Source organism: Pyxicephalus adspersus, chromosome 10 (genome assembly GCF_032062135.1).
Source record: "Pyxicephalus adspersus chromosome 10, UCB_Pads_2.0, whole genome shotgun sequence".
In the NCBI taxonomy this organism is placed as follows: domain Eukaryota; kingdom Metazoa; phylum Chordata; class Amphibia; order Anura; family Pyxicephalidae; genus Pyxicephalus; species Pyxicephalus adspersus.
This window is the reverse complement of record NC_092867.1, coordinates 8,021,090-8,036,156: the sequence shown is the minus strand read 5'-3', so window position 1 is coordinate 8,036,156 and position 15,067 is coordinate 8,021,090. Positions and strand designations below refer to the sequence as shown.

Below are 15,067 nucleotides of genomic sequence, written 5' to 3'. Positions count from 1 at the left end.
TCCAAAAACATGCAGTTAGGTTAATTAGCTTCCCCCCAAAATGGACCTTAAACTGTATTAAAGACATGACTATGGTAGGGACGTTAGATTGTGAGCCCCTTTGAGGGACAGCTAGTGACACGACTATGTACAGCATAATGTCGGCACTATATAAATACTAATGTATTTAATACATTGCATTAAAAATATATTAGTATTTATACATTACATTGTATATAACAAATATTTTTGTGTATATAGCAATGGTGGCCTAATTACAAAATCTCAATCGCATTGACACAATTGTAATCTTTCTGCCCCTCTAATTGTATGCTATCTTCTTTTGTGTTTTTGCTCCTGCTGTAAGTAGAACTTTTTGCTACCTCTTCGCTAAATACATTTTCCAGGAGCTCCCTTAATGACTGTCGCACCCTGTTCTTCATATCTTTACCCAAGAAGACATAAAGGAATGGGTTGATACAACTATTAGAATAGGCCAATGCATGTGAGAGAAGGTCCAGATTGGTCACCACTGGGTTGTCGAAGTACAGAAGGATAATGCCCATTATATGGTAGGGCGCCCAGCTTACACAAAATGCTATGACAATGACAATCACTACTTTGGTCGTTTTATGGCCAACCTTTAAAAACCTGGTCTGTTTTACTTTAGAGGTCAGGCAGGCATAGCTGGCAGAGATAATAAAGAGAGGTATCAGAAAACCAAAAATCATGCGTGTGAATGTGACAGTCTTATCTGGAAAACTCACAAAAGTTTCTACGCTTATGTAACTTCCATTACTGTACTGGAAGCCACCATGTTTATAACCACATTTTGTAAGGCTGTTCTTGGTGAATGTTGTTTTGTATAAGACAGTAGGTAGACACATCAAGAAGGAAAACAACCAAATAACCAAGCATATTATCCAGGCCATTTGTAGGGTGCGGTGATTTTTGGCCCACACAGGGTAGACAACTAGGATACACCGGTCAACGCTTATCGCCACGAGGGTGAAGATGCTGGCAAACATGGTGAAAAGAACAACAGAGGGTAAAATCTTGCAAAGGGCAGGGCCATATATCCACCCGTCATAAAACAATTGGACTATGAAAAATGGGAAAGTTAGACAGCAAGTCATATCAACCAGAGCAAGGTTAGAAAACCAAATGTTAATGGCTGTCTTCTTCATTTTTATACCAGTAATCCAAAGCACTAGAAAATTGCCAGGAATGCCAAGAAGAGCTGTTATAACCATAATCAGGATGGTGAACACATGTTGGCTAGTTGATTCTTGATTATCGCTTGCAGACGACATTCTGGTTTCCTGTAAAGACAACAGAGTTAGCTGGTGGTGTGTGAATGTTATATAGTCATCTTTATCAGGATGGTGGCAATGGGCCTGATTTATTAAAGCTCTCCAATACTAAAGAAGATTGACTATCATGAGAGAACCTGGGAGATCCAGCAAACCAAAAGATCAGATCTGGTCCAGGATTAAAAACAGTTGCCAACTAATTGTTAAATTTTAAAAAAATCTATTTTAGGTTTACTAGATCACCCAGGTTTTCCCATGATCTTCTCCTGTCTTAGAAAGCTTTATTAAAATAGGCCCAAGGTGTCTCTCAAATCCAAGTTTTATTGACTATAGTCCATTATGTATGATAGCAAAATATACCACCTGTAAGCAGGCTTGTTTAAAGTTGAGGAATTTGGAAAAAGTGGTGAAACCAAAAAGGAGCCTTTTCTTATTTAAGGTAATGGTTCCGAAGCCTATATGTAAATAACATGTAAGAAGAAAAAAAAGAAAGAAAGAATAGCTTTTTATGGAAACATAAATGCTTTACTAGATGAAAGTTTGTTGCATTCTAAGCTATACAAGGTTAAGTTGAGCTAGAAATCGGCATATATAGAAATAGCACGATACACACTATGTGGTGTAAAAATTAAAAATCATCTCAGAAGGTATTCAAAGCAAAAGGGTGGCTATGTTCCCGACACGTCTGGCGGTGTGGCTTCCTCAGGGGAGAATAGAGACTGATTGAAGGATCTAAAGATGAGGATTGGCTTGAGAATCCCATTTGTGTGTGTATTGGAGTGGAAGAGTGAAACAAAGAGGGAAGGGGGTTTTTCGAAAAGGGTTTTGCAGACTGATAAGTGGTCCTGGTAAGTAGGTTCTTATATTATTAATCTGGATCCCCACTGTACTTTCTAATTCCTGCAATTCCTAAAGGTGAGGTACATTTAAACCACTTAATTATACTTATCATTTGTCAAGTATCTGTAGTCTTAAGGTGCGTACACACTTCCAATTTTTATCGTTCCAATCGAACGACAAACGATCGATTGGGCAAAAAATCGTTCGTAAAAAAGTAACCAACGACGCCGACGAACGAGGAAAGTCGCTGGAAACGAACGACCGGACCGACGGATCGGATTGGACGACGATCGTTGAACATCGTTCGTGTGTACGGTCGTTCATTGATCGTCCATGTTCAGAGCATGCGTGATGAACGAACGTCCGTTCACTTTCCTGTCGTGCACATAGTTCCTCTATCGTTCAAACGATCGTATCTATTGTGTGTACAATATCTACGAACGATCGTGTCGTTAACTCTATGTGCAGGATCGGTGCTATACGATCGTTCATATATATCGTGCATGAACGTTCGTCGTTCGTTTTCCAACGATAATAATTGGAAGTGTGTATGTAGCTTTAGACTGACAGACTGACAATTCCTGCAGACTGACAATTCTTGGCACAATCTCAGTTTCTTGTCTTTAGTACACACCCACCTGCTAAAGCTGACTGCAAACGTTAAAATCTGATATCATCATAACCAATTTAAGCTGCAACAGTGACTATGGAGGTACAAATGGAACAGATTGTTCAGATACCTAATGTATCTAAACCTTTCGTGATAAACAAACAAGTTGACAGTTGGCATTTACATCTCTGTGATCCTACGCATAGCATCAAGGCTACTTACACACGTTAGATTTTTGTTGTTGGAAAGAATTTTTTACAATCCATTGACAAAGGATTAGGTTATGTACACATGTGCAATAATTGTCTTTAGAAAGGATCTTTCTTGATCCTTTCCAATGACTAACAACTGCACAATGCATGAACGAGTGATGTACACACAGCACTATTCTGCTGTATGGAGAGGGGAGGAGGTAGAATGACAGAGGGGCACCCAGCTGCACTCTCTCCCCTTCACTTTCATTACGATCCTATGTTGTCCATTGTCCGTGAATCCGTCAGGACAGTCATTTGGACAATGAACCACCAGCCCTGTAAACACGCAAGATTTTCATCTGATTTCAGCCCTGAGCTGATTATCGGATGAGAACTATTGCACATGTGTACCTAGCCTTAAAGATGCATGAATGAGCACTGTACATATTGCGTCCCCTGCTCTATGGAGAGGGAAGGGGAGGGAGAACGACAGAGCGGCTCCCCACTGCACTTTCTCCCCTTCACTTGCATTGAGGTTGCCCATCTTTCGTTGTTCGTGGATCCACCAGAACGGATCCATAAACAACATAGGACGGCCACTGTACATGTCAGATTCTCGTCCGATAATAACCTGAGTGTACGTAGCTTAACACACACAAGTTAATGCATTACGTTAGGGCAGTCCATTCAGACTGGAAAAACCTATAAATGAGCAATAAAAAAAAAAAAAAATGGACATACAGCCTTTTTTTTAAAGCAGCACATGCATTGTAGTGCGCTGCATAGGCTTAGTGTAGTGGGGTGCCATTAACATACCATACGTTATGAAAGTGCATCTAAAGCCAACATTTGGCTTAGTTTTAGGTAACATATAGAAGAGTTTTTTAACTCAGACTTGTTTGCTGCTGTTGTGCCCACTCGACGTAATCACCCCTCTATGTACCTTGGTGACCACTGTCACCAATGATGAAAAAAGGAAAACCTTGTAACTATTTTCTTCTCTCTCCAATACTTCAAATAAAGTTTGGCATAGAATGACAATGGACCCTTGGTTATACAATAAACAGAGAAGAAATTAAAAACCTACATCCAGAGAACTACAAACTCACTGCTGATTTACTGTTTTGGCTTTTAGATAACACATACATAAATAAAGTATATATTCTGCATCACTCCCAAAACTTACCTTTATTTACCTCTTACCTTCTCTGTTCATCACCTCCTCTCATCTTTCCTTCTCTTTTCATTCTCTTATATCTCTTTATTCTTCAACATGTGTGTTTTTGTCTATATATTAGCCTCTCCTTTTCCTTAAATTTTTCTCTCCTTCCAGTATGTTTCTTTTGCCATTTCCCTCACTTCTTCTTTTGGCTGTTTCTTCCATTCCCTCGTATCCCTCTTTCCCTCATAATTCATTCTATCTTGCCAATCTATCTCTCCCTTTCTCTCTTCGTCTCCTCGCATCCTCTCTCCTATTCTTTCATTTCTTCTATTTCCATGCCCTGTATGTGTCGCTCTTTTCCCCTTTTCCTCTCTCTTTCAGTTAATAAAGGAAATCTGAACAACTGAAGAATATCATTGCTGGTTTCTTATTCTGAAAATGTTGTCGTCAGCTCTTTCTAAGCCCTTTGCTTTAATATTTCCTCCACCACACCAAACAGACAAAATTGCATCAGCCCACTCATTTCTTGCAAAGCCCACTTACACTGGGACAGTGACTCAAAATGTAGTGAAAGGTTAAAAAATCACATATGTAGATACCTGTCTTCTTTCGTTAATAAGCAGGGCTGTTGTCTTAAAGTGGTCCTAAACATATATTAAGGCTATGTACACACGTCAGATGATTCTTGTTTGATTCTTGCCCGAATATGGCGTGTGTACGGTGCTCGTCCGACATTATTTATGGATCCGTCCTGGTGGATCCACAAACTATTGTAATACAAATGAAGGGGAGACAACACAGTGGGGTGCCGTTTTGTCGCCCCCCCCCTTCCCTCTCCATGGAGCAGAACGGCGCTGTATAGCTCTCATTCAGTCTTTTGTCGTTTTAAAGATCCTTTCCAACAACAATTATTAAACGTGTGTACGTAGTTTTGAATGGAATTAAAAAAGCAAACTAACTAAAGCCAAACTACATTTATTAAAAATCGACTGTTTTATATATATATATATCCCTGTCGGACCAAAGTTTTTATGATATGTCTAACTCTCTCTATCATTTTTGCTGGACAGCTTGGCACGTTTAAAGAAGTTAAACGTAAAGAAGTAAAGAAGAAGATCTAAAGGTATTACCGGGGTAATGGGGGACTCAGCAAAACAAATTTGGATGTGTTAATGCTAGTGGCAGACCTCGCCATATAGGGTACATAACGTCTGAGCTTGCCCATAGCTTTCCAAGATTCCTTTTGTCCCCTGGTCTGAGTTAGTCCTATACAGTACTTTATTTTTTTCCTAGATTCCTATTGTCCCCTGAGTAATAACATAGATGTGGAATAATTATCATGGTAAAGAAAACAATGCAAATGAGTAAATAGAAAAATCTTACCTCTTGTCTGTACTAAATCAGTAGAATATTCTGGAGGAGTTTCAAGGATTCTCAGTTACCAAAATTAATTTATATTTCCCAATGGAGTTTGGGATATTGTGAGTTTGAGATATTATCAATAGTGGAAAAGCAACATCCATTGGGACTAGATAGTAATCCAAAGCCACAGCATGTGGGAAGCTGTCATCATTATGAATGTCTCCAAGACCATTAATCACAACCAGACAGAACAGATACACTGGACAAAGTAATTCTGGCAATTTAAAGTAATAGTTGGAAGTTAGACTAAACTTTTTCTTAATAAAACCTTTTCACAACTTCCTTCCTGAACCATATAAAAAGCACTTATAAACAGGAAAAAAGTTAATCAGTCTTAGTGGTTAGTACGGTTGCCTTGCAGCACTTTGGTCTTTGGTCTAAAACGTCTGTATGAAACCTCAACATTCAACTGAGCTTTAAAGTAGAATTTCCAGTGCAAAGGAAGGTCTGCTTTCCTTCCAGTTCTTCTATTCCAACAAATATTGCTTTTAAAAAAAATTTGCCTCCACAAAACAAAAAACAAACACCTGAGCCCAGTCTTAGCACTGGTGACCCCGTCTTATGGCAAGAGCCGGAATCTTGAAATCCTACACTAATGTTCTTTAGCTAACTGCAAGTGTGCATTCTAGTGGGAATTACAGTTCTTGGTCAAAACCGGAAAGCATCAGGAACTTTGTGATGGCCATTTTAATACCGTGATCTTGTTGTGCATAAATCATTCTTCCACAACTTTTTTGGTGGGTTGTCATGCATTTAAAAACCCCATTTGTGCAGAGCTTAAACTTTGTTGCTGAGCTTTTTAGATGTTGCCTCAGATATATACATAATGTTCCCACCTTATGATGCCAGTATGCCCAAACATTGCAATCATGGTTTCATCAGACCAGAGAACATTTCTCCTGAAAGTAAAAACTTTACCCCCTGTGTCATTGCAAACTGCAGTCCAGCTTTATTATGATAGTTATGGCTTCCTCCTTAGCCATTTGGGTCATGTTAATATAGCTTCTTGTCTAACTGTACCCGCCAACACCTTCACAAGGACCTTTGTTTTTTGTGCCAAAGTACAATCTTTCACCCAAATCAATTTACCTGAACAATTAGAAACATCCCGATTTTTTACAACTAGATGAGAACCTTCCAAAATCATCTGGCTGTCTGATTACATACATTCTCCTGGCAATAGTTTGCTATTGGAAAGCCTCTAGTATATGTACCACTGGAATTATCTAAAAACAATCTGAACTTGATCATGACAAACTGATTTACAAGCTTACTTAAAGATAGAATGCAAGTTTTTCATAAAACACGGACGCTTGGATCTCTTATCTTAGCTCATACACCACTTATCATGAATATGTAAATAGTTTAATATCTATAGTTTGGGAGAATTCCAGCCTCTAGTCCTTCAGTCTTTTCCTCCCTAAACTGACTCTAACGAGCCCTCAGGAAGCTATGTACAGAATCCTCCCAACTTTTCCCACCATATATATTCTATCTGCATCACTTAAAGAGGAAGTAAACTAAAACTACCCAAAACAAAAAAAATAAACTTACCTTCAATCCCGCAGAGCAGTTGAAAGTTCCAGAGGCTTCTTTAATCAGGTCCCATGTTGTCCCGGTATCTGTCTTCGGGCCGGCGCACCAGGTGCCGCCATCTTCTTTCTGTTTTTCCGGGTTCTTCTTCCTACATCATGAGATCGGGTGACATAGTTTGGGAAAAAATCTTGCTGATCCCCCTGCGCATGCTTGAGATCTGCAATTTTTTCCTCTTTTGATGAAAGGGCTCCTCGTGCGCATGAGCAGAAGGATCACCCAAGGGCCTCCTAGGATGCATGAGGTAGGTATCCCGGGAGGCTCTGCGCTCCGATTCATCGATTCATCTCCGATTCATCGATTCATCTCCGATTTGATCGCCTAGGTGATTGAAAATTATAGGGGGGGGGTTCTGCACCCTTTTTTTTTTTTTTTTTTAAAGGGTGTTGCACTTAAAAAAAAACAAACAAACAGAACTTTTACCGCACATAAAAGGGTTGTCTACCCTTCTATGTAAAGTGAAAATTGTAAGTTTAGGTACACTTTAAAGAATTATTTATTTTTTTTATTTTATTTATTGATTTATTTATTAGCAGTAAGGTAAAATACAAATTGATTTAAATTCAGCTTTAAAAATTATACAATAACAACATTATAATTAAAAAGCAAAATTACAGAAAACAATACCAACAATATTATAATTATTTATGTAAAACATAATTATTCTAAGAAATACATTTTGTTTCTGTGTGTGTGCAAAGTCCTGGAACACAGAACGTACACCGTGAAATCTCAAATCTACATATAGGGGGGTCAGATATCTTCACTGTTATTTTTTTTATGACTATCATTAATATTATTATTATTGTTTTTAATAATAAACATGATTTATATAGCTCCAACATATTAAACAGCGCTGTACATTAAATAGGGGCTGCAAATGACAGACACAGGAGGAGGAGAGCAGCCTGCCCAGAAGAGCTTACAATCTAAAAGGTAAGGAAAGTATCACACAAGGAGGGTTGGGAATGGTGAGTAAGCAGTGAGGGTTTTAAAAGACAAAATAAGACGGGTAGACAAGTTTGAAAAGATGGGTTTTAGGTGCTCAATTAAACCAAGCAGAAAGTCGGAGCAAGCCTAATTTTTTAAGAATATAGATATATCAAAGAACAGGGAAAAGGAGCAGTGAAAGAGAAGAAAAGAACAAAGGAGAAAACAAAGCAGGTCCTGAACTGGAATCAAAAATACAGAAACTCATATGCACTATTGGAAGAAGCTTTTGGAGAAAAAAGAATCTGGAAAACTAACATGTGCAAGACATTCATGAGTGAGTTATAGCGAAAAACAGAAACATATAAATAATTTACAAACAACATATTGCATAATTAAAGTACTAAGCGCATAGCAGGCATGTCTTAACTAGGAATCCCAGTCCCACAGACACAATCAATTATTAATATTATGCTGCCTTAATTCTTCTTTGGTGTTTTTGCTCTTGGTGTTCTTGGGAGGCTTTGTTGTCTCTTCGCTAAAAACATTTTCCAGGAGCTCTCTAAGTGACTTTATCACCCTTTTCTTCATATCTTTACCCAAGAAGACATAAAGGATTGGGTTGATACAACTATTAGAATAGGCCAATGCATGTGAGAGAAGGTCCAGATTGGTCACCACTGGGTTGTCGAAGTACAGAAGGATAATGCCCATTATATGGTAAGGAGTCCAGCTCACACAAAATGCTATGACAATGCCAATCACCAATTTGGTAGTTTTGTGGCCAACCTTTACAAACCTGGTCTGTTTTACTTTAGAGGCCAGGCAGGCATAGCTGGCAGAGATAATAAATAGAGGTATCAGAAAACCAAAAATCAGGCGAGTATAAGTAACCTTCCTATCTGGAAAACTCTCAAAAGTTTCTACATTTATGTAACTTCCATTACTGTACTGAAGGCCACCATGTTTATAACCACATTTTATAAGGCTGCCTTTGGTGAATGTTGTTTTGTATAGCATGGTAGGAAGACACATCAAGAAGGACAACAACCAAATAATCAAGCATGTTATCCAGGCCATTCGTAGAGTTCGGTGGACAATCAACATACATCGGTCAATGCTTATCGCCACTAGGGTGAAGATGCTGGCAAACATGGTGAAGAGAACAACAGAGGGTAAAATCTTGCAGAGGGCAGGACTGTACACCCATCCATCACGAAAAAATTGAACTATGAAGAATGGGAAAGTTAGACAGCAAGTCATATCCACCAGAGCAAGGTTACAAAACCAAATGTTAATGGCTGTCTTCTTCATTTGTTTACTAACAATCCAAAGCACTAAAAAATTGCCAGGAATGCCAACAAGGGGTGTTACAACCATAATCAGGATGGTGAGGGCATGTTCACTAGAAACCATAGTTGATTCTGGATTATCTGTTGCATTCGGCATTCTGGTTTCCTGTAAAGACATCAGTATTAGCTAGTGATCTGTGAATGTTATATATTGACAATGTGTCTCTCAAATCAAAGATTTACAGACTATAGTCCATCATATATGCCACCTGTAAACATTCCATTGTTTGAAGGTGAGGTCTACCTGAACCACTTGATTACACTTTTCAGGTATTGGGTGACTGTGGTCAAATGATTGAAAGGATGGAAGATGATTGGAATATGGAATGGATCTGCTCCAGGACTGAAAACATTTTCCAACTTATAGAAAATGATTTTAAGAAATCTATTCCAGGTTTGTTGGATCACACAAGGTTCACCCGTGATAGTCTTTCTTCTCCAGTCTTGGAGAGCTTTAATAAACCAGGTCCTTAGTTTTAAAAGGACAAACAAACTAAAGCCAAGCTATAAATTTATTTTATAGAAAAGGTTTATAGATCAGGTCTTTAGTATGTTTTATAGACTAGAACCATTTTTATAAACCAGGTCCTTAGTTTTAAGGAAACAAACAAACTAAAGCCAAGCTATAAATTTATTTTAGAGAAAAGGTTTAAAGTTAACTGTTGTAATAAATGTTTTTTTCCTACTCTGTCGAACCAAGGGTTATATGGTTCGTCCCATCCCCTCTGTCATTTTTGCTGGACAAATTGACACGATTAAATAAATGAAAATATAATGAATTTATATTTAGGATCAACTGATACTACAGGTGTTATTGGAGGGAATATGACAGGGATAATTTGGGGGGGGTTTCTGTAAAGCAAAAACAAAAGTTCTAACACTACTGAGCTAATCAAATACTGTATATTATTTTTGATTTTGCCCATAATAGCTATACTTTATCCTTTTTCTAGATTTCTGTTGTCCTTTGAGCAATAGGAATTTAGAATGATAGAAGAGGAAACAAAGCAAATTAGTAAAATGAAGAATCTTACCTCTTGTCTGTACTAGATCAGGAAAATCTTCTGGAGGAGTTTCAAATATTCTCTGTTACCAAAATTCATCTATGCTTACCGATGGAGTTTGCATATATTATCAATTATGAAAAGCTACATCCATGTGGGACTAGATAGTTAAAAAAAAAGCTGCAGGACATGGGAAACCATCATTATAAATGTTGCATAGACCAAAACTTTCAACCCTAAGAATTACAGAGACAGACAAATTCTAGCAATAATTGGAAATTAGACAAAATCTTAATAAACCCCACCTTTCACGACTTCCTTCCTGAACCATTGATAGTTATTCAAACACATATAAACAGGAAGAAGTTTATCAATCTTAGTGGCTTGCATGGTTACTTTATAGCGCTTTGGTCTTGGGTTTTAATGGTAGGGCCATGTTTTGCATGAAACCTCTTTGGTCAGGCTGTCACTCCACAGGAGCAAATCATGTATGGTGGCTACCACAGGTCCGTCACTGTACATGGTGATAACATAGATGGCCTGTTTGCATTCAGGAAATATCCTCTGGGCCAATTTTTATACACCAGATAGCCACAAAGATCATTGATGTCACTTAAACTTACCCGAGAGGTACAAACTATTCATTGCTCAAGGAATAGTGTTGGTGTTCAAATTCGGGTTGTCCTTATATTGGACCCGAATATGGCTGTTCGAATTCGGATAGACCCAACCCGAAAAACATGGGATTCGACGGCGCAAATTCGTGTGTAAAAAAATGTGTTATAAAAAATTAATGTTAAAGTAATTTATTGAATGTGTGTGATTTGTTTAACTAACTTTTATTTTTTTACAGGTTATCCCACAATGACAGGATGAATCCTCCTGTCAGTGTGGGATCCCCGGGCACTAGAGGTTAAATGGGGACAAGTCTCCCCATTCATCACCTCTAGTGCTCTGTGATTGGCTGAGGAAAGGTAAACCCTGATGACAGCTCAATCAATGACAGCGTCATCAGGATTTTTCTTTCCCTAGCCAACCAGTACTAGAGTACTAGAGGTGAATGAATGGGGAGACTTGTCCCTATTTAACCTCTAGTGCCGGGGATCTTCTCAATGAATGCGGCCGTGGCCAATCAGGGAGCACTATCCCTATTCCTGGATAGAGAAACTCTATCCAGGAACACAGGACTCCTGTGTTTTTGGATTGAGAAACTCTATCCAAGAACACATACAACTAGAAAGGGCTGCAGGAGCAATCAGGGGAGCTGTCGTCTCTGCTCCCCTGATTGCTCTTGCAGTTCTTCACAGTCCCTAAAAATAACCCAAATTTTTCCACCATTGACTTTATTGGTGTTCGAATTCGGCATTCGATCACCTGAACAATATCCCCCTATTCGATCAAATAGCTGTCGAATCCAATAGTGAGATATTGGACCAACACTATCAAGGAAGCCACGGCAAACCAATCTAGGGCAATATGAAGTCTAAATTAGGAGCTTTCAGGCATAAAAGATTACCTCTGGGCAAGCAGCCTCCTGAGACTATTAAAGGGGATTACATTTTTATTATCTTCCTTCAACAGTACCTTATGTGGATAAGGGGGACTCCCTCCCAGGAACCCTTCGTCCCAAGGGAACATTTCTGTAGAAGAAGAACTGCAGGGTGGATAGTGAAAGGGGAAATTTATGGCATCCTCCTGAACTATAGAAGTAAGCTGGATTTTATCTGCTTTCCATTCCCATGTCCGTATTAGTGTTAAAGGAAAAATCTTTTATATTGTGTATAGTTCCTATTTTAGTTCTATAGTTTCAACTGTTTAACAATTTTTTATGTGCTCTTTTACATTTTTACCTAATTTATCATAATAGTAGTTGTTTTATATATATATATATATATATATATATTTATATATATATATATATAAAAAAAAATATATATATATATATATATATATATATATATATAAAAAAAAATATATATATATATATATATATACTAGCTGATTACCCGGCATTGCCCGGGTATTTATTTATTGCAATCGTATATTATACAGGAAAAGGAATCAAATAAAGCTACAGTGATTTTCTTGTCTAAGGTGTTATTTCATTTTTTGATTGCACTCGGCCAATCGCCTTACGTTGTCTCGAAGGTATTATTAAAGGCCACAAATTTGTAAAAGAGTCCAAAAAAAAGTATGTAAAAATATTAGCAAAATGCACACTGGGCCTGATTTATTAAAGCCCTGCAAGGCTGGAAAGAATACACTTTCAGAAGTGAAGCTGGGTGATCCAGAAAACATGGAAAGGATTTTTAAAAAATCATTCGCTATTTGCTAGCAAGCGTTTTGAATACTGGACCAGTTTCATTCAATGTCTGCTGGATAACCCAGCTTCACTGATGAAAGTGTATTCTCTCCAGCCTTGGAAAACTTCATAAATCAGGGCTACTGTCACTGAGCAATACATACACACATACATACATACATGCATACATGCAAATAATCCTCTGACATATACCACAGCACTGTACAAAGATCAGCGGTGCACTTATGAGTCATGAGTCATATGTCCAGCAATTTTGATTTAAATGTCTCGATGATTTCTGATTGCTTTCCATCTAGGGAAGTCAATCAGAAGGGCACAATGTTGGATGTATGTGCACAGTGTTTTAGTATCTCCTAATGATCAATTACCAATTGGAATAGTTGGACAAGTGCAAACTAGGCTGCAGATCGACTCAGATGTGCTTGGCTTTAGAGCAGTGTTTCTCAACCTTTTTTAATATGAGGGAACATTTGATATGACTTTCATGTCTTAAGGAACCCCTTCTATAATTATTTTATCTGCAGATCTTGGTACATCAGTGTGGTGGTCAATATGAAGAAAGCCTCTCATTTTGCTGGCCATTGGGAAGAATGTCACCCTTAGATAGCCAAAAAAAATCATTGGGGTCAGTTAAACAAATTGCTTATTACTTATAGAACCCCTAGCAACCTCTGGAGGAAACCTTGTTGAGAAACACTGCCTTAGAGCATTACCACTCAAGAAGAACAATGTGCAAGTATGAAAACAGGTATGGATGCCCCCATATGAAATAAACTCAAAAACAAGGATTTTTAAATATTTTAAAAGCCGTTTATAATAATTTCATCAAATTACAATTTTAAAACTTTGTTTTGCATTAAAAATAGAATAAAGAGAAAGAAGTGTCCAGGTCAAGTTTTTTTTTCTGTTGGGTAAATTTGACTATACATACACATTAAGAGTAGTTAGTTACCCATATCGGTATCAATGTCCATTCCCTACCAGTACTTTAGTCTTTCTGCTTCTCAACACAAGAAGGCTCTGCAGATGGGTATTTGCCCTTGCTGTTTGAGCTAGTTCCTGACAAGTCTGCATTAAGTGCATTTTCCATGAGATTGTGAATTGACTTTCGTACTTTGCTCTTCATTTCATTTCTACATTTCATGAAAATGTAAAGTATTGGGTTTATACAACTGTTATAGTAAGCCAAAGATTGAGCTGGATTATTTAAAGAAAGCGCAACTTCATTTCATTTCTACATTTCATGAAAATGTAAAGTATTGGGTTTATACAACTGTTAAAGTAGACCAAAGATTGAGCTGGATTATTTAAAGAAAGCACAACTTCATTTTTGGTGTATACCCACAGCATTCCCATGATGTGTAATGGAGCCCAAGTAAGAAAGAATACCACTATTATGACAAAGGCCACCCTGCTAGTTCTTCTTCCAGCTTTTAAAAGTCGTGTATTTTGTACTTTACAAGCCAGACGGATGTAACAGGTACAGATGATTATGAGAGGAATCAGAAATCCGAAAACCATTCGAGTTAGAGTGATGGGAGCCATATATTCTTTCATATAGCTACAGTCGGTTATATTATTGCTAATGGCCATTGTTCGGTAGATGGCAGCCGGTAGGCCCATTACAATGGACACAACCCAGATAACCAAACAGATGATCTGCGCTGCCCGTAAATGTCGGTGATTTTTGGCCCACACAAACCAGACCACCAGGATATATCTGTCAATGCTGATGGCCACCAGGGTGAAGACGCTGGCGAACATATTGAGAATAAGGATAAAAGGTAAGATCTTGCACAAAGCTTTTCCATATAGCCAGCGGTGATAGAAAATATTGCACAGGATAAGTGGGATAAATAAGCAACAGATGATGTCGGCCAAAGCAAGGTTCCAAAACCAAAGGGTGCTCACTCTGCGTTTCTTTTTTACCCCGGTAATCCAAAGGACCAGAGCATTTCCGGGGACCCCAACAAGGAAAGTGATTAGTAAAACTGGGATGACGAAAAAATCCTCAGGTTTCAGAGACTTGCTTGTGTCTGTTTCATTGATATTTAACATTTTTCCCTATAAAGACAACAATAGTTGTTGGATGTGTGTGATGTAGTCTTCTTGATAGGGAAAATGTATCTACTGGAAAATTTATTTCTGGACCATATAGCTCTTTTCCCCTCTCACCTCCATAAATTCCTTACAATCTGTGCGTTTTACCTTTTCTCACTTTACTATCTGAACCTCTTCTCTCCTCTCCTCCTGCTCACTTTACAATGCCACCCTCTTCCCCCCTTTTTGTCTTTCTATCCCACCCTCATTCCCCCTTAGCTTCCTATATCTAGCTGTTCCTCCCT

The 15,067-nt window shown here is 38.1% G+C and overlaps 2 protein-coding genes across 2 annotated transcripts; both read right to left on the bottom strand.

Moving 5' to 3' along the window:
- On the bottom strand, positions 1 to 1,294 carry LOC140339700 (C3a anaphylatoxin chemotactic receptor-like). The gene has a single exon (XM_072424507.1). The coding sequence runs from the start codon at positions 1,290 to 1,292 to the stop codon at positions 255 to 257; it is 1,038 nt and encodes a 345-aa protein (XP_072280608.1). The 5' UTR covers positions 1,293 to 1,294; the 3' UTR covers positions 1 to 254.
- A 12,416-nt stretch (positions 1,295 to 13,710) lies between these two features.
- On the bottom strand, positions 13,711 to 14,780 carry LOC140339907 (C3a anaphylatoxin chemotactic receptor-like). The gene is made up of 2 exons (XM_072424821.1): positions 14,068 to 14,780; positions 13,711 to 13,855 (listed from the first exon to the last, which is right to left on the bottom strand). The coding sequence occupies exons 1-2, from the start codon at positions 14,778 to 14,780 to the stop codon at positions 13,711 to 13,713; spliced, it is 858 nt and encodes a 285-aa protein (XP_072280922.1).
- Between the last annotated feature and the right edge of the window lie 287 nt (positions 14,781 to 15,067).

Excerpts from the sequence above, each read along its gene's own strand:
- LOC140339700 (XM_072424507.1), bottom strand. The coding sequence starts at position 1,292 with ATGTCGTCTGCAAGCGATAATCAAGAATCAACTAGCCAACATGTGTTC.
- LOC140339907 (XM_072424821.1), bottom strand. The coding sequence starts at position 14,780 with ATGTTAAATATCAATGAAACAGACACAAGCAAGTCTCTGAAACCTGAG. Across the intron at positions 13,856-14,067 it reads TTACACATCATGGGAATGCT|AAATGAAATGAAGAGCAAAG; the intron begins GTGGGTATACAC and ends CATGAAATGTAG.